Source organism: Gracilinanus agilis, chromosome 6 (assembly GCF_016433145.1).
Source record: "Gracilinanus agilis isolate LMUSP501 chromosome 6, AgileGrace, whole genome shotgun sequence".
NCBI lineage: Eukaryota > Metazoa > Chordata > Mammalia > Didelphimorphia > Didelphidae > Gracilinanus > Gracilinanus agilis.
The window spans coordinates 102,084,564-102,104,664 of record NC_058135.1 but is presented as its reverse complement, the minus strand read 5'-3'; the positions used below and the strand labels follow the sequence as shown (position 1 = coordinate 102,104,664).

The window sequence follows — 20,101 nt, the reverse complement described above, 5'->3', positions numbered from 1 at the left end:
GAAAAAATCCAAGATGAAAACCTTTTCTTTTTAGAATTACTTCCCTCCTCCCCACACCCCTTTTTTTTGGCATTTCAAGAAATTAAGTTTTAACTGTTCCACAGCTGTCTCATCATATATTTCTTCAGTGTCTGATGAATGCCAAAGACAAAATTGGGTACTATTTACCTGATTTTAATGTGAATGGTAGAGAATTCACATTTTACTTTTTTGAGTAGGAAAAACAAGAATTTTAGCATATAAAAAATGGTGATCTGTCCCAGGAAGAAAGTTTGGGCTGTTTTGATTTTTCAACATTCTGGCTTCTCCCTTTGCTCCAATAAAAGAGATCTTCCAGCAGACACAGCTGGTACTGTAGTGACTAGTGGGAGTCAGTAGTTGCAGTGTGAAAATTAAATTACTGCACAGAAGCAATGTTCCTCCTTTCCCGAATATTTTAATCTATGTGAGTCTAGCAAAACAAACCAGAAATGGTTCTCAGCTTAAAGCCCCTGAATAATTTGATACATGCATTGCAGTCATAGAGTCCCTAGGGATGTGTAGGAAAGTGTCTACCAATGGGGAAAAGACTGCTGAGGGGTCACTCTTTTCTTGTGTGTTTGTAAATCGAGGTTGCATGAAAGATGAATTGTTGAGCATGCAGGATTAGAAAAACAAGAAGTTTTATTGAGAGGAAGACAAAGAACTTTTGTGGATACTTTCCTGTTGAATATTTTGTGAAATACTTGGTTGTCTAATAGTCAAAATCAAGTTTATGGTACAGAGAAAAAATGGGGAAAATTTCATATGAACTAGGAATTGAAAATGTTAAGAAATTTCACTTTCTAAGATAGGACCTTACAAAATCTGTCACTTGAGAAATTTGAACTGTAAATAACAAGTTGTATAAAATACCAACTGTCCTCATGTTCTAATTCTTGATAGTTCATCTTAGTGCTGTCTTAGAAACAGAGATGTGCTAAATTTAGGAGTACTCCACTTTTCCTTTTCTGATGAAAAGCTTACTCTATTAGAGATGTTTTTGTTAATTTCTTTGAAATCTTCAGAGAAGAAATTAATTAGTTAAAAATATTACTTGTGTTGCAGTATAAGGATGACATCAAGAAAGGAAGGAAGGAATAATCATGCAATTATTCATCACCTGTTATGTACTAGGCACTGTGCTAAGTATTTTAAAAATATTATTTTATTTAATCTTTGAGCATCTTTGGAGGTAGATCCTATCCTCATTTTACCCTTGAGGAAACTGAGGCTGGCAGAGGTTAAGCTACTTGCTCTGAGTCACACTTGAGGCTGAATTTGAACTTGGGTTTTCCTAACTCCAAGTCTGGCATCCACTTTACTGTACCACCTATCTGCCTAAAGGAGGCTCCTACTTATAGTCTCAAAGTCCACACGGCCATTTACTATCCAAAAAGAGCTTTTTGTTTTTAGATCTGCCAGTAGTTGAGCTTTAAGTACCATTTGTAAAACACAAAATTTCCAAGCTGGAAAGGAACTGAGCCTCCAATCTGACTTATCGCCTAAAAGAATGGTCATTGCAACATAGACGAGTAGTATTTCACTCTTCTTTTACGTCCAGTGAGGAAAAATCTACTATCTCCCTAATTTGCTTTTGCACATTCTACTTATTGTTCCTAGTTCTACCTTTTGGCACCAAAGAGAACAAGTCTCATTTATTGTTCAATAGTATTCATAGCATTTATAGGTCAACTTAAAATTTACAAAGACTTTACATAGTTCATCTAATTTGATCAAAACAATTGTAGGAGGTGGGTGCTATTATTATCCCCCTCTTGCTAATGGAAGAAACTGAGGCAGAGAGAGGCTAAGTGACTTGCCCAGGCTCACATGGCTCTTTAAATATTTGAGGCTTAATTTACATTCAAGTCCTCCTGACCCCAGGACTGACACTCCATCAACTGAAATGCTTTCACACTCTTCCATATGATAGTACTTCTAAAACTTAAAAATAGCTAACATTTCCACACTCTATCTCCTTCCTGCTCACCTAATACATCTGCCTGTGTCCCCTTGTCCCCATCCCTACAAGGCTGAGTCTTCTCTTCTCCAAAGTAAACAACTCTACTTCCTTGAATTGATCTTCAGTGGACATTGACTTGAGTCCCTTCATCTTATTGCTTGTTTTCTGAAAAAGATCAGAATTGAATCTAGAACTTGAGATGTGAGTTGAGCATGATAGAATACAGTGGGAATGTCAGCCTCTTATTTCTAAAACCATTGCTTCTCAATTCACTTTAACATCCTTTACATTTGTTGACTGTTGAGTCAGCCAAACATAGTGTTGATTTATATTGAACGTGTATTTTTCAATAAATGGAGTTCTAACCATAATCCACACCATTTTATATTTGACGAAGTCACCCTTTTAAAACCTAAATGTAAGGCTTTATTCTTAGCTAAAGAGACTGGAATTCTGACGTAATTGTTGTTGGGTCCTCCAAGGTAAGGAAACTCCCTTTATCAATGCAGCTCAATAACTTCTTTGCAACCTAGAGAGCTGACTAGAATTTTGAAGATTAAATGGTTAATTTAGTCATTAACCTTTGATTAATGGTTCACATAGCTAGTATATGTCAGATCTGAAGTGGAACTCAACTCTATCAAGATTTCTATTCCTTTTTCTATGATTGCTTCTTTCCTTTTCCTTGAGTGATTTTTCAGCCCTCCCTAATCCCATTTATTTCTTCTTTTGTCTGGGTGTTTCTATACCATGATGAAATAATTACTTGTATCTCTATTGTTTTTATTTAAATACTTTGTTGTATTTCCTCTTTCTAATTCTTGGATTTCATAACAGGGATAGACCTTCTTAATACACAATGCTACCTATTCCTATTTTTTTTTTATTTTACTTTTCAGAAAAATTTTCCATGGTTACATGATTCATGTTCTTACTTTCCTCTTCAACCCCCCCCCCCCAAGGCCCTACCCCCATAGCCGAGGCGCATTTCCACTGGTTACCTATTCCTATTTTTATCTATCTTTTTTCTTTTCAATACAATGTACTAATTCAGTGCCATAATTTTAGTCATGAATTTTATCCCACTATATATCAGTGATACCTATTAGATCAAATTTGCCTCCTTTAGTTAGGACCTCTACTTTCTCTTACTAATTAACTGAAATGTGATACCTGTGAAATTCTCATTTTGAAAGATTGGAGATTAATTATTTTATTATTATTTATTATATCATTAATTAAGATTAAATTATTCAGATAGTCTAAACAAGAAATTATGTATTTTTAATTGTAAGATTCCATAATTTTATATGTACATATATATGTATAGATACTTCAATTGGGATTTTTATGGAAGAAAATCCTTTAACAGTCTTGAGTAATAAATGTTTTTATGGTAAAGTGATTCAAGTTATTTTTTCATATTGACAACATTTTAATCCTTAGAAACAGATGTGATATTTATCACTTACGGCAAAGAAAAAAATCTCCCTTTGAATATTATTGTAAGTTACTGTAAGAGGACTCTCAGCAGTTTCTTGCTTTGGCATCTACAAAAAGAACCAGGAATGGTGCAGTAATTGAAAAATAATACAAAATTTCAAATTGAATGCTCATACTGTTTATAAGTATATAAATTATGTAATGTTTAAAAATGAGTTGGATAATATATAACATGTTGATTTGATTATAGTTTCTCAGATGGTTTTAAAGCTGACTTTGGAGTGAACCATTACAAAAAAATAAATGATTGGACAATATGTTTTTTTCTCTGTTGTATGGCAAATAAGTATCATCTTTGAAAATGTTGTTGAGTTAATGCTAGTTAATGTTACCTTGTGAATCTAATTTATAGATATAAAAGACAGAATTGGATCCAAATCAGAGGACACTTCAGAATTTAATCTGGAAAGACTTCTGCCACAAAATATAATATAGGGCAACTTTTCATCTTGAATTTAGAGGGAGAGATCCTAATAGCAAAGTCAAACAATCCAGATTTTACTATTTCTTCCCAATGACTCTATAGGTATTCACTTAGACATCTCTTGAAGAAAAAACCTGGAGAGGGAGTTTATCTAGAACTACAACTAGTTAATTTGAACTTTGGTGTGAGGTGTTGATTGTCAAGTAGCATTGCTAGTACACCAAGAAACCAAAACGATTAAAAAACATTGTTGCTGGAACAGCTAGATGTTTCAGTGGATTGAGAACCAGACAGGAGTTCTTGGGTTCAAATGTAGTCTCAGACCTTTCCTAGCTGTGTGACCCTGGGCAAGTCACTTAAACCCCTCAATTGCCTGTTCCTTACCACTTTTCTCCCTTAGAACCAATACCTGATATTGATTCTAAGAAGGAAGATGAAGTATTTTTAAAAAAGAAAAGCATTGCTGGTGAGTTCTTATAGCTAGACTCATCTGTTAGGTAAGGAAAAGAGGTCATTTTCATTTAAATATTGAACTGATATATGACTACAGTTCCTTTTTTTTTTTCAGATTGTCTTAAACTTTACCACAATGGACCTCTACAAGAGTAGTTTGTGCTGGTATGATTACATTGAAGTCCGAGATGGATACTGGAGAAAATCACCTTTGCTAGGTAAGAGACTGAGTGGTCTATCATTACTTCCTGTCCTGAATAAAATTAACTCATAATATATTATATTATATTGAGGCACAACTGTTGTATTTTGGATCGGTAGCATTTTTTCTTTCTTTCTTTCAAAGTGCAAATGCTCAGGAAATATATTTTAACAGATTTTCTTCTCCATGGAACAATAAGTTATAAAGCAGATGCTTAAGGATGAGCATGCCAAACCAGGAGAGCTCCACAATTCTTGATGCTACAGGAACTATTTCATTTTTTATTTCTTTAAATCCTTACCTTCTGTCTTAATATCAATTCTAAATCAGAAGATCAGTAAAGGCTAGGCTATAGGGGTTAAGTGACTTACCCAGGGTCACACAGTTAGGATGTTTTTGAGACTAGATTTGAATTCAGGTCCTCTAGATTCTAGACCTGAGGCTCTATCCTTTGTGTTACCTAGCTGTCCATACAGTAACTACTTCTTGAAAGGACTCTGTGTGTGTGTGTGTGTGTGTGTGTGTGTGTCCGTCTGTCTGTCTTTCTGTCTTTAAACCAACACCCATCATAGTTTTGATGAGAGAACTGGGTTAGTGGGTTCTTTGCCAGTTAATCACTATGAGGCACAAATTTCATGAGTGGATTACTGGGTTAAATCACTATCTTAAATGTTAACATTCTTAATTTAGTGCCTCCATGAATTATTGGAAGCGGAGATCAAACATTTCCAATTTGTACTACCTGGTGTTGTCCTCATTTGGCTCAAATGAAGCTCTTTCCATTGCCAACTTTTAGACCACAGACCACACCATTAACTTGCATGAAGTAAGCTGTCTTACAGTTGTCTCCGGTTCAATGTAAGAGAGAGCAATTGTGAGTTTGTTTGCAGCTATTGTGTGCCAAGAGTTTTAAGAGATCTTACTTTCCTTTTTTTTTAAATGAAAGAACGTACTCAGTTGCATGTTCCCAAATTTATTTTATTTTTTATTTTGGAGGAGGGGATCTAGACCTGTGATTTACATTGGCATGGGAACTCACTCAACCAGAGCAAACCAGCATCTGCACTCCAATTTATGGTCTTAAGAGTTGCCTGGGCCACAGGGATATTAAATGACCTCAAAGGAGATTAGACATTAGTAAGTGTCATAAGCACAACTTGAACCTACATCTTCCCAAATCAGAAGTTAGCTGTCTGCCCATTATACTGCACTATTTTGATTTTTTTTTCTGTGTGACTGAGTTTTGTGTAATGCTGCCATATGAAAATGGTACCATCTTTGGGGAAAACAACAGATATACAAGGAAGTTGTTTAGGGATTTTTTTAAATTTTTTTAAACCCCTAATTTCTGTGTATTGACTCATAGGTGGAAGATTGGTAAGGGTAGGCAATGGGGGTCAAGTGACTTGCCCAGGGTCACACAGCTGGGAAGCGTCTGAGGCCGGATTTGAACCCAGGACCTCCCGTCTCTAGGCCTGGTTCTCAATCCACTGAGCTACCCAGCTGCCCCCTTGTTTAGGGATTTTTAAAACATTTAATAATAAAAAAAGAAAAGAGCCTAATAATGAAGGATAAGGCAAATTAGGACAAGGAAATCATCATGCTGAAAGTAAAGTGATTACCTGCATAAGGAAAGTTACTTTTTCCAAAGATGTTATTACATCTTTAGGGAACCTAGCAATTACCTACCCAGAGAAGTGATTTACCAATCTTCTCTCTCCCTTTCCTTCCTCCTCATCTACCATCCATACCAATAATAAGATGTTTTTCTTGATTTCTCTTGACAAAACATGACTTAAGACTTTAGAGGAAAATAAACTACTATAAAGTGATTTTTGAAATGATTAAATTTTTGATACATGGCAATGATATAAATTTAGGACTTTGCATGATAATTGAAAATGGTTTGCCTTTGCAATGGATATACTTCTTTTTTTAATTCAATTTTTTCTCATGTTACATGATTCTTGTTGCTTCCTCACCTTTTCCCTCCCCCTCCTGAAATTGACAAGCATTTACATTGGGTTTTATACATATATTATCACTCAAAACTCATTTCCATGTTATTCATTTTTGTAATAGAACCATCTTTTAAAACCAAACCCCCAAATCATATATCCATAAAAACGTGATAAATCTTGTGATTTCTTCTGGCTTTCTACTCCCACAGTTCTTTCTCTAGCTGTGGATAGCATTCTTTCTCATAAGTCCCTCAGAGTTGTCCTGGATCACAATATATGTAATTCTTGTTCTTTATTCTTAGTAGACATGATTAAAAACAGTTCATCAACTTAGTGAAGTATGAGTAAAAAAAGTTGAAGACTCTGAGCAGAAGTCCACAAATCAACAGTCCCCCATTGACTCTTGTTTCTTTTAGGTAGATTCTGTGGTGACAAATTGCCTGAAGTCCTCACATCTACTGACAGCAGGATGTGGATTGAGTTTCGAAGCAGCAGTAATTGGGTAGGAAAAGGTTTGGCAGCTGTTTATGAAGGCAAGTCATAAGGAGTCTTAGAGATGACTTCATCCTTTGCATGAACCTGCTAATAAATGTCTTTTTTTTTTTTTTTTTTTGCCCACTGTGCTAGCAAAGCTTTTGAAATCAAGATCCAATCCTAGAGCCAGGAAAGACAGTATAAAAGACTCTAACATTTTAAAATGATAAGAATGAAGTAATGTAAGGGATTGCCTTTCTAATATCAGTGACCTTAAAAACGAATGTGAATCCGTCTGGAAAATTTCCCCAAATGACATAGCACTTCTGAAATGGCATTTATTTCAGTTCTCACACATCAGAATCCCTCTGCGGTGTTAGCAAAATATAAGGAAATTGCTATTTTCCTTTAGTCTGGTTTGGTTGGATCTGTTTGCTGATTCCTCTAGTGTGACCTTCTATCTCTTATAGGAAATGCTGGAGGGAAAAAAAAAGAATCTTGGACATGTCTTGGGGATGCTTTGTTTAAATAATGGAAGGGGTTTCAGAAATGCATTGTTCCATACTTTTTGAAACAATAAACTGGTACTACATTTCCTGGCTTTGAAAAACGGTCTTTCTCTTGCCAGGGGAAGAATAAAAACCTTCCTTTTCTATTTAAAGTGAATCTGGTTTTGCTTTTGCTACCACAGTAGTTTAAGTAATTCAGAAGAGAGTTAGCAGTTTTATTTTTTCCCTTAAAACTTTTATGTAAGTGGAGGCCCTTTTGTTTTAAAGATTAGTCACTGAACAGTGAATTGCCTGGTTATAGTCTACAGATGTTTATCAAATGACCATAAGTTTCTTGCCAGAGACTCAGTGTTTGCTATAAAGATTACATTTCTTCTGTGTTACTTGGGTTCGATACAGCATGAAGAAGAGTTCAGAGATCACAGGAAATATTCTTAGATACTAAATTTATAAAATATCCTTTTTTCAACCTTTTCGTCCCAAATCATAAACATATTTTAAGATGATTAAAAGGGGTTGCTACAGACAGAGTATGGTATGATGAATAGAGGAGTTCAGCTGGTTTTACGGTCAGGAGACTTGGGTTTAAATCCTGCCTCTGAGTTTTTGTGATTGGGTAACTGTAGAAGTCTCCAAATATTTCAATGCCCCAGACAAGTCTGTGATACTATAAGTTGCAGAAGAGTTATTGATTTCCATTGCTCTGAAGAATTTCCCTTTTGAGTTTCCTATACCAATGGTATCAAATTCAAATAGAACCAGATCTCTGCTGGTGACATATTAACTTAGAAAACCACAAATTAACATTATTTTCATTGTATTTTCATTTATTTTGTTTAACATATCCTGATTACATTTTAATCTGGTTTCTGCCAACCTTGGGACCTGTGTGGGCTGTTTACAGACCTCTAGGGGCAGAGTTTGGTACCTTGGGGCCTATACCAATGGCTGGAGATAGAGATAAATCAGAAACAATCTCTCTCCCCAAAGAACGTGAAATGTTATGGAGAGAATCTGAATGAGCACCATTAAGTATATACAAAATGTTTAAATGTACACACATACATATGTCTGAATGTATCTTTACACTTACACACGTGCTCAAAATTATTTTGTTTCGGTGGAAGCAGTAGCAGCTGAGGGAGCAAGAAATACTTCTGCTTTCAAGGGGTAGAGCTTTAGTTTAACTTTGAAAAAGGCTAATGATTCTTAAAGAAAGAGGTGAGGAAGGAATGTATTGCAGATATCGGGAACAGATGAAGCAAAGGCAGAGACAGAGGAAACATAGCTTATACGAAGAACAGAAAGAAAAGGTGAAACTAAAAAGTGCATGAAGGGAAGTAGCAGGGAATACACCTGGTTGGATAGGTTGGGCCAGCTTGTGAAGAGCTAAATATTTATAGCACTCTTAGTTGTCTCTCTGTATTATTATAATTTGATGTACTCATCTCCAGGAACTTTTCCAAAATATCAATTTAGATCTAAGTAAAAATGAGTTTTCAGGATTAAACATTACTAAGATTGTATTCTTTGCTTTTATCAGCAATCTGTGGTGGTGAGATCCATAAAAACGAAGGCCAGATCCAGTCCCCTAATTATCCTGATGACTACAGACCCATGAAAGAATGTGTGTGGAAAATAATAGCTTCAGAGAACTACAATGTTGGATTAACCTTTCAGGCATTTGAGGTAAAGTCTTCTAACTGACCTTAGCAACCCGCCTACTCAGAACACAGCTATGGCATTTAAGAGCACCCTTATTAAACTGGGAAGTACAAGGACTTATCCATTAAACCAGTAAAGAAGTAAAGACTTGTCTATAAAATGTAGCATAGCGAGTTAAAAGGTAGTTTCTGTTCTCTTCCTGTTGCAGAATTCTTCAAGGAGATTAAAGTGAATTTATTTTATCTGTGCTGCTTGAATAGGAATGTTTTAAGAATTGACAGTGGTTTTCCTTAACAAATGCATAATCCTGTTCCACAAGGCTCTTTGAGGGCACCACTAAATAGTTACTCTCACTTTTTGAAAACCTTCTATTAGAGTGGGGAACCTGTATTTTGCTAAATGTTTTTTTTAAATTCCATTTCTTTATGGTGCTTGGTATTAAACAAAGATTTCTTAATTAGAAAATTGAAATTTTACTTGCCCAGGATCCATTTTCATTATCATCATCATCAAAGAGTGTTTTGTCAAAAAATAATGGACAACAATCATGAGAGTCATAATGAGCCAGGACCCAAGAGGATTGTACATAGGTTCAATTCCAGGGCCAGAAAGTCAACAAATAAACAATTTCCAGTGAAGAGGAGAGCTGTAAACCAAAATTTGATTAGTCAGGAGTTCAAGGTGGCATCTAGGGGCTCCAGGAGTACAAGATTTTTTTGTCAACTAAGTAAACCAAGTGATCAGTTGGAGCCAGTCAACAAATATGTATTGAGTGCTTACTAGGCAGCAGGCACTATAAGAGAAATAGAGTGGAATAGAAAAACAAGCATAAAGAAAGACAATGCTTACCCTCAAGAATCTTGCATTCTATTGGGAAAGACTATGCATATATTATGTATGTATGGTTCTCAATTCCAAAGTTTTAGTGAAAATCTAAATAAAATGTTAGATTCTACCTTGAAAAAAATTCCTAGCATATAATTCAAATCTTGATTAAAGTGTTAGAATTGAGAATGAGGCATGTGAAAAACTTCCGAAAAATAGATAGTGAAGGGCACTTGACTAAGTATGTAAACAAATTGACTTCTCTGTAAAGACCTCAGTCAAGATAGCTTCCTCCATGGCCAGGTGAACCAGCTCTGTTCTCCCTTCTGTTAATACCAACCAGACCCCTTTGTTAAGTAAGAGTGAAGGTGCCTCACTCCAGGATGAGGGGAGAAGTTGCTATGGTAGAGAGAGTAGTCTGGAAAACTCAAGATGGAACAATGCAAACTCTAGAGAAATGAACATGTGGTTGACCTGGACCTCCTCTCTGAAACTGGAAGTTCTAGGAGGAACCATCCCATAAAAGGGAGCAGCCACAGGGTTTGAGGGTCTAGGTAGTGATAGTGAACCTTTTAGAGACCAAGTACCCAAACTGCTTGGAGAGGGACGAAGGAAGAAGCCCTGCCCCACGGCCCTCTGGTTTTCTAGTAGTGAATTCTGGTGAACTCTGTGCTGGGGCAAAGGTATGTGTGTGTGTGTGCCCACAGAGAGAGGGTTCTGAGTGCCCCCCTCTGGCATGCATGCCACAGGTTCACCAACATGGATCTAGAGTATCTATAGGATTCTTTGAGAAGTGGTGTAGGGATGGAGCAAGCTTCCAGTGTGAAGGAGTTTATATGGTATGGAAGACAAAGACTCATGGAGAGTGAATCAGCAGTGAAGCTGAGAGAGACACAAAGTCAATTAATAAGCATTTAGTAGATGGCTACTATATACCAGACCCTGTGCAAGGCAGGAGAGATGCTAGTGAAGGAAACCTAGAATGCAACAGTACCAATTCACAATGAGCTCACCTTCTAATGGAGGAGACATAGACAAATATATGCAATATATGTGGTACATACCAAACTATGCAATATAACTAAAAGTTAATACAGCTTCCTAGATTTCTTTATGCCTCATCTAAAATCCCTTCTTTTGCTACAGACCTCTAACTATTCTTCTTGATAATGCCTTCATTCTGTTCATTAATCCCTATTTGTCCTCAATGTGTCTTGCTTTGGATATATGTTTGTTGTCATTCCCCCATGAGGTCCTTAAGGGCAGAGACTGTTACTTCTTTTTGTACCTCCAGTGTTTAGTATGGTGCCTAACACATAGTAGGTCCTCGATAAATATTGATTGCTTGGTTATTAGATATTATATAGTTAATTTAAACAAATAAATTTAATAAATATGTGAATATATAAAGTAGATAAATACAATGTTATTTTTTAGAGGAGAAATTTAGCAGTTAGAGAGATCAGAAAAAAGCTTTGTTCAAAAGATAATGCAATTAGTCAGAGAAGTAATGAATTCCAGGCATGGAGGACAACTAGCAGAAAGGCATGAAAATGGGAGATGATGACTTATGAGTGAAGAACATTGGAAAGGTCAATTTGGCAAGAATGCAATGTGTAGATGGAAGATTAATGTCCATTGAAGTTGGAGAGATAGGTTGGAACCATAATAAAGGTAGAAATAGAAATCTGGGTCAAATAAAAAATTAGCAAGTCTGTGGTCTATAACAAGGTATAGATCAAAATTCCTTAAACCCAGAAGTCAAGGCAAAGATGAGGGAAAATGAGAACTAGTCTGTTCCAATGTGCCTTTATTAAACACCTGGTCAGTTTGAGTGTGATGTATTTTGCTATCCACAAGAAGCTTATTTTGGGGGGATGGGGGAGGTGGTAGGGAGGAAGTACTTCCTTACTTCTCTCCCATGGAGTCCCTCTCCTTCTATGTGGTGTAAATCAATCACTCACCCACAACAACAAAAAAGAACTTTGTATTTAGCTACTTTGTGTGTGTGTGTGTGTGTGTGTGTGTGTGTGTGTGTGTGTGTGAGAGAGAGAGAGAGACAGACAGACAGACAGAGAGAGAGAGAGAGAGAGACAGAGAGAGAGACAGAGAGAGAGACAGAGAGAGAGAGAGAGACAGAGAGAGACAGAGACAGAGAGAGACAGAGAGAGACAGAGAGACAGAAACAGAGTCACAGAGAGACAGAGAGGGAAAGAGAAAGGGGACAGGGGAGAGGGCAAGAGAGAAAAGGAAAAAAAAGAAGAAATTAGATTTAGGGGAACATAGTACCTCTCTTCCAGTATTTGAAGATCTTTTATATGGAAGACGGATTAAACTTATTCTTCTTGGCAGAGCTAATAGTGATAGATGAAAGCTGCAAAGCTGGAGTTTCAGTTTTATATAAGACTCTCTATCAATTAGAGCAATACAAAAATGGACAGCATTGACAAAAGGGATTGAAGGTAATTGGTTCCCTGTCACTGGAGGCATTCAAGCAAATGACCACCTGAAGGGTATTTTTAAAGATAATTTTTGTTTAGGCTGGTTAAAATAAGTGGCAACTGACATTTCTTTCAACCCTTGGAATTAGAGATTCTGTAGGTGCTGTTTGGGAATAATAAACATGTACAGACAGAGTGAAAGAATCTTCTAGTTATTTGCCAATCAAACTGCAAAAGCTCTGTGGAGGAGGAATTTTGTGGAATACCTTTTTAATAAAAAGACACTACAAGGCTTAGAATTAGAAGACAACATTAAAAAGAAAACAAAATTCACATTTAAATTTTTATTTGTCATAAAACTTGTCATTCAGTTGGTGGTTTTTTTTTCTTGGCAATGATAATAGAGTGGTCTGCCATTTCCTTCTCTAGTTCATTTTACAGAAGAAGAAACTGAGGCAAACAAGGTTAAGTAAGTGACTTGCCCAGGGTAACATAGCTAGAAAGTGCCTGAGGCAAGATCTGAACTCAAGAAGATGTCTTCTTGATTTCAGGTTCCATATTCTCTATTAACTGGCCCTGCAAGTAACTGTCAGATTAGGTTGATAATTATTGGCAAATCAATCACTTCTCCTGAAATTGCTATAATATAAACAAACATTTGACAAAGGAAAACATAATTGTGGAATGAAAGTCTTTATCACTATTGCAGGAATTTCAGGTGTTGCTGAGCCTTTGGGGACCTAGGAAAGTGAAATAACTGCCACACAGGGCAGAGCTTTTCCCCTTTTGGCCATTATTCTATGCATAAATTCCTGATGATTGTGTGCAAAAGTTTTCAATCATATTTTTCCTGTGCAAAGTTATTAGTAAAACTTTGTTTAAAAAATTAGTGAATTTGTTCTTTATCCTTAAAATATGTCATTAGATTTATTGAAAAACCAAAGAACCCTCCTAATTTGAAAAATGCCGAGTCAGAACACGGAAGACTCCAGATAGCTGGCTTCAGTCAGGAAAAGCTGACCATGACATCTACTATGTAACCTGAACTTTTTCAGAATGCCAGGCAACTTTATTAGATTCAGATCAATTTTCAGTCTTCATTGGCAAAAGGAATCTTCACACCAGAAGTTTTCTTTGTTAGTGAAGTTTTCTCCACAACAATTTTGATCAAATAAAACAAAAAGAAAGAAGGAAAAAGAAGAAAAAAATAAGTTTAAAAAATTGTGTCACTACTTATTAAAAAAAAAAACAAAAAACTTTCAGCACTTAAAGCAGAAGGGAAAGCTTGGGAGACAGGAAATGTTTATAGCAGCAACTTCAAAGAAATGTAAATAAAGCAAAAAAGTGAAATAAACACAGGGATTACATATGTTTGAATTGGAATTCCTTCTCTTTATACACATGTTAATTCAAGTGTGTTTAAGTTTGTCCTACTAAAGAGGAGTTGATTGTTAAAGAATGCTTCTATCCTTTCTCTTTTTTGGAATGTTCTGCTTATAATTATAGGAGGCATCTGATAGCCTTAAGTGTCATTACTGTGGCAAAGCATCCTGGACCAGGATACAGAGCCTGTAATGCTTGGGCTATTGTCTAATTAGAAATGCTCCTTTTCAGTCTTTTAAACATTTCCTGTTAACTTAAGAATAGTCATTGTGGAGGACAGGTCCAGGCACTTAGATAGATGCTGAAAACAATTCATTCTTTTTGACTTTATTTTATGAATAGATGATACACTCTAGGGAAGACCATTCACTGGGTTTCTGAATGATGGTTCTGGTTACACTGCTCTTGTGGAAAGTTAACATTTGTTTCTTTAAGAAAGGTCTCGTGCCTTAATCCTGTGTCATTAATGTAAAAATGTCATCTCAAACCAGGGATTTTTGCTTGGCGTGGGTTGCCACCTTGTCTCTATTTTCTGACATATTTCCACGCATGATGCCTTCCCTGATCTCTTCCCTTTTCCTCTCTTTCCCTGCTTCTCCCCACCTGGGTAGCTATTCCTTCCTACTTAAATCTCTCATTTCACCAGCTATTTTGCTTATCCTCTGCACTTAAGCATCTTATAATATTATGGTTATTTATATACATCTTAGCCCTAGTTCTTGATTGCATGAGCTTTGAGGGCAACGACTGTATCGATTTTGTTTTTGTGTTCCCAACACCCAGCACAGTGCCTGGCCTATAATAGATGTTTACTAAACAATGCACAAATGATACATGGTCTATAGATTGAGTAGCAACTACTCAGCTAGCTTTTGAGTTCTAAAGGCCTAAAATATACTGTAGCGTTTTCAAAATGTCATTTGTAGTTCTGTGATACACTTTTGTGAAAATTCTCTTTACTTCTCTTAGAAGATTTTCTTATGCAGCAATACATGCGAGCATGTAGCATCTCGTTTGCTTTGCTACTTTGTCATCACCCCGTAGAAGCACCCGCGTCTCTGTGTATGTGTGTTTATAACACTTAATAACATCTGCCTCTTGGCCAGCTAACACCATGTCACCCTGCAGCCTTGAGTTATTCTTCCAGTAGTCTGTTGGGTCTTCTCTCCAGAATATATTCACTTGTATAAATGTGTATGATTAAGATCAGCTCTGTAAAGAGTGCTAAGCAACAATTTATATATTCTGTAATTTATTCTATTATAGATGTCAGATAAAACAGGGCTTGACTGTTCCCAATGTAAAATGAATATTCTTTACTGAAAGTATAGCATAAGTTGATAAAAATGCACATTGGACTAAAAATTATGAGATCTGGATATGAATCTGGGTTTGGATGTTAATTATTCATTCAGACACTCAACAAAGATTTCTGTAGGTATGTCTTCCTGGATTACACTGAATTCTGGATAAACTTGGCAAGACTGCTGGTTTACAGATCATTAACTACTTGAGAGGCTGAATATCAGGAGGATGGAAGGAGGGATTTAAATGTCAAGGGCTAAGAGCCACTGACTATGGAAAATCAATCAGATGTGAAATTGAAACGCCTCTGAATTGTTTATTTGATTTATACATAATTTTCCGCGAATGAGTTGATTCTGTGAAGAAAAATACACCTGTAAAATTAATTAAAACCTCAGGAGAAAGAAATGCTAACTGGTTAGGCTGGTATTTTTGTCCTTGGTTTCTCTTGGTCTGCAACTCATCTTTTGTTTCATTTATTGATTCATTCTTTCAGATCATTAAACAAACATTTTAAATACGTGAAAAGCCACAGACTTCCCAGTAAAATTTAATGTCCAGTCCCCATCCTTAACCTCTTTTTTTTACAATGTCTTGGCAAAGAAAATATAATGTATGTGATGCAAATTTTAAAGGATTTGTTGAAATCTAATATTATTATTGACATCATCTGTTATGCCAAAGGCTACACAATTAGTAAAGGGCAGGGGGCTAGCTGGATGGCTCAATGGATTGTGAGCCAAAAGCAGAACCTGGAGATCCTGTGTACATATCTGGCCTCAGTCAATTCTTAGCTGTGTGACCCTGGGTAAGTCACAACCTCCATTGGCCAGTCCTTACTGCTCTTCTGCCTTGGAACCAAAACTTATTATTGATTCTAAGATAGCAGATAAATGTTTTGAAAAAAAATGAATAAAGAACAGAGTAAGGTCTTACACTCAATTTATTTTTGGCCAGAAGCATCAAAGCCTCATTTTATTGTTTATGATTGCAAACAAAAAAGCTTTCCTCTTCTTGCTATATGATACTTAATAAAAGAAGATCCAGCTTGCTTGGCTTCCTAGATGTCATCATCTCTCTGGTAGCGTATGTGTTTATAGCACTTAATAAACATTTCTAATCTCATCCAGCTAACACCATTTTTTCCTGCCGTCTGAGTTGTTCTAGTAGACTGCTGGGTCCTATCTTCAAAATCAAGATAGTGATTTCCTTTATTGACTGGATCTATGAAAGAAACTTTCCATGGTAGCTAAGCATATAGATAACTTTCCTCCAGTGATCTTTGGCTTTTAAATCAGATTTATCTAACAGGTTTTTGGCTTCTACAGTAAGGCTTCCTTCTCTTTCTAGAGTGTATGACGTAGCCTTAAATCTGTAATTTTACAGCTTTTCAGGAAACTCTTCCCCTGCTAACTAACAACACTATCTTCTAAGGTAGCCCTTTGACAGGCAACTGCATTCTTTGGCAGAAATTTTGCTCAACTGGGTTATTTTTTTTTGTATTTTTAAACATTTTAATGTATGCTTTTAACAGGTAGAGACTTAGGAGTCTTTTAAAAATCATATTAGAAGTTTGCCCTCCTTAACTCTTCACTAAATGCAATGCGGAATTTCCTATTTTTAATCTATTATTCTGAATTTATTATTGTTGATTTAAGATACAAGGCCCAAAGTGGTTTGTCCCCTTTGAACACCTTAGTAAGTGTAAGAAATCAACACTATCACTATTGAAAAATATTGATGAGATGCGTAACTGTGTATGTTTGGTTACTTCTTTCTGGTTTATTCAGGAACTAGAAATCAAATTGAGATAAGGAGAGACTTTTCTATAAATTCCTTGGCCGCTTTATTCTTTTTTATTTTTTCTTCATCAGATTGAGCTTGAAGTTATTAGCATAAGATCATCGTACTCCGTCTACTTTTTTCTTCTTTTTTCTTTTCTTTTTTTTTTTTTTTTTTTTTTTTTTTTTTTTTGCTGCACCCAAATGTTTAAACCTAACTACTCGTTATGTTACTTTTGGCTGCTGTTCAGTCATTGTTGATCATGCCTGATTCTACATGACCCCATGTAGGGTTTTCTTGGCAAAGATACTATAGTGATTTGACTTTTCCTTCTCAATCTCATTTTATAGATGAGGAAACTGAGGCAAACAGGGTTAAGTGACTTGCTTAGACTCACATAGATAGTAAGTGTTTGATTTGAACTCAAGAAGATTGGTCTTCCTGACTTCAGATCTGGTCCTTTATTCACTGTACCACCTCGCCATCCCTGTCAATAATCATCAATCATTGAATAAGCACTTCGTCTGTTTCTGAATAGTGAAATGATCTTTCATTGAAACTTCTACTCCTTGTTTGTGCGAGTGTCAAGTTAATATAACTAAGACATTGTGATGTACATTTTATAACAGAGAATCTATAAAATATTGTATTATACAGTGAGAATAATAAAATTTGTTTCTTGCTGCAGAGCCATCAGGTAATATAGTAGATAAAGCCTTGGGTCTGGAGTCAGGAAGATTTGAGTTCAAAGCTAGCCTTTGACTCTAATTTAACCTCAGTTTGTCTCAATTTCTTCAAAGTAAAATGTAACGTGAAATGTAAATGAGGACAGTAACAGCATCTATTTTGCAGGGCTGTTGTTAGGATCAAATGAGTTAATAATATTTATAAAAAATACTTAGCATAGCTCCTAGCACATAGTGGACACTATACAAATGTTTATTGTTTCCTCTATCTGCTCATGATTATGCATGGTTTAGCATTAGTTATACCAGATAATTTCCAGATTTAATTATATAAAGATTGTCAACTCTTTAAATTATTGCAGTAAATGATATTTTCTTTCCGAATACACAGGGGAAAAAAGACACTAGTGCATGATCATAAAAGCCCAGTCTTTAAAGCATCCAATAATTCCCAGTTCATTTTTTTTTGTTTTTGTTTCATTTAGCCAAAATTTGTCACCAAAAGAAAGAGTAGTAGGGAATGGGAATCTGTGGCCAAGTTGTTTTTTTTCAAATGTTCTGAACTTATAAAGTTCCACAAAACTTCATTGGTTAAGAGTTTTGATCTGATATTTGCATTTTCTTCTGTAAAAGAAATCAAGTTTCTCTGACCTGTAGGAAAAAAAATAAAATTAGTCTAAGTTGAAGCCTTGTTAACTACAGACATTAGAAGGCTAGTGGTGGTCACATAATACACTCGTTCAATTATAACTAAGCCAATTAACAGTAAAGTGTTTCATAGCCTTAAGAGAGTGTAATTCCATATTATCAGGACTTTCCTTCCAGAAGTAGGTGGATTGCATAAAATTCTGCTGGTTTAGGAGGTTTTTTCCAACATTTTCTGGAATAGAAGAATGGCTTTGTTAAAGAAATAAAGCTAATCATTATAACACTGTTTTTGAGCCATTTATAATATTTTAAATAAGTTAGTTGTGACCCTGGGTCTTTTCACCACTCGAAGTAAATTTCATATCATGGCTATCATTTCCAACTCCATTTTCATACATAAAGCAAAAAAAATGTTGTTTTATATGAGAATATATAACTACATCTGTGTATTTTTTTCTGTTGAGAAACCATTGAAATATGCTTGACTCTTTGATTTGCCTATCAATTAAGGAGCAGTGGATTGGAGATCATTTTTCTGTTTGCAAAGTAGAAAGGAATTCTGTATATCCATAAATTATTTTAAGACCATATATAATCCTTATTAACACTGTGAGCAGAGTGGAATAAAAAGATATACATATCCATACATATGGACGTACATCATTTTTATGCTCATATATGTATCCATTAGCATATATGGCTACTTATATTACTGTGACATTGAGAATTATTTTTGAATTGTCATTATCATAGAAACTCTATTCTCAAGGAATGGTCGCTACATTTGCAAAAAGTGATAGCACCAACTTTCCCTGTTGCAGATCGAAAGACATGACAGCTGTGCTTATGACTACCTGGAAATTCGAGATGGGTCCAGTGAAAATAGTCCTTTGATTGGTCGTTTTTGTGGTTATGATAAACCAGAAGATATCAGGTCGACTTCTAATACCCTGTGGATGAAGTTTGTTTCAGATGGAACTGTTAACAAAGCTGGGTTTGCTGCTAACTTTTTTAAAGGTACACAATAAGACTATTTCTAGATGGTAAAATTTTCTTTTCTTTTTTGTTTCAAGAAGGGTAATTTGATATTTCACTTTGAATTAAGGAGCAGTTAGATTACTGAATGGCCAGTACTTCTCAGTGTTCAAAACTTGGGATGAATCATAACGTTGATTAAATGTTCTCCTCTATGTCTTCATAGCAAAAATATAACATGTATTGTTATTCTTTTTTTTACTTGGAGAAATCCTAATAACCTTAAGAAGGGAGTCTTCTCACCCCCAGACATTCCCTGTGTTATGGCAGGACCATATCTTAAACCACTTCAGATAGAGGACTGTCTTGTCACAATATTTAATTAATACACACTATCCTTTAACAGGATATTTTAGCAATTTTATTTCTGGAAAATAATTCTCTCAAGAATTAATTTTAAATTATATAGTTAAATGTCAATTTATTTCCAAAATCAGCAACTTTCTGATTTTATGCTTTAAAATATTTTATTACTTTATCCTAACCAAAATGATATTATTACATTATAATGCATTATTTTAATATATTATATGCTATTTTATAATACTATGTTACTATGTACTATTATAAGTTTACATGTATATTCATTCTATTTGGGGGAAACCTGTATTTATTAATTTATTTTAAAAACTCATCCCCCCCAAAGTAAAATTAGCCAGAATTTATTCTCCAAAATGAAGATAAAATATTATTCATTTAGTAATTTAGCTTTTAATTTTAATAGTAATTTAATTTTAATTGTTAGACTGACTTTTAAAAATGGAGCACTTTTTACTTTTGAAAAGCATAAAGTCTGTGTTTAATAAATATCAGTCTTCAAT

The 20,101-nt window shown here is 35.2% G+C and overlaps 1 protein-coding gene across 1 annotated transcript in view; it reads left to right on the top strand.

Annotated features, from left to right (window-relative positions):
- The window catches only part of TLL1 (tolloid like 1), a 281,506-nt gene that overhangs the window by 186,188 nt on the left and 75,217 nt on the right, over window positions 1–20,101 (top strand). The window contains exons 10-13 of the mRNA XM_044681682.1: window positions 4,480–4,582; window positions 6,944–7,060; window positions 9,054–9,199; window positions 19,067–19,262. Of these exons, the coding sequence (XP_044537617.1) occupies window positions 4,480–4,582; window positions 6,944–7,060; window positions 9,054–9,199; window positions 19,067–19,262 (562 nt within the window). The remainder of the gene's footprint in view (window positions 1–4,479; window positions 4,583–6,943; window positions 7,061–9,053; window positions 9,200–19,066; window positions 19,263–20,101) is intronic.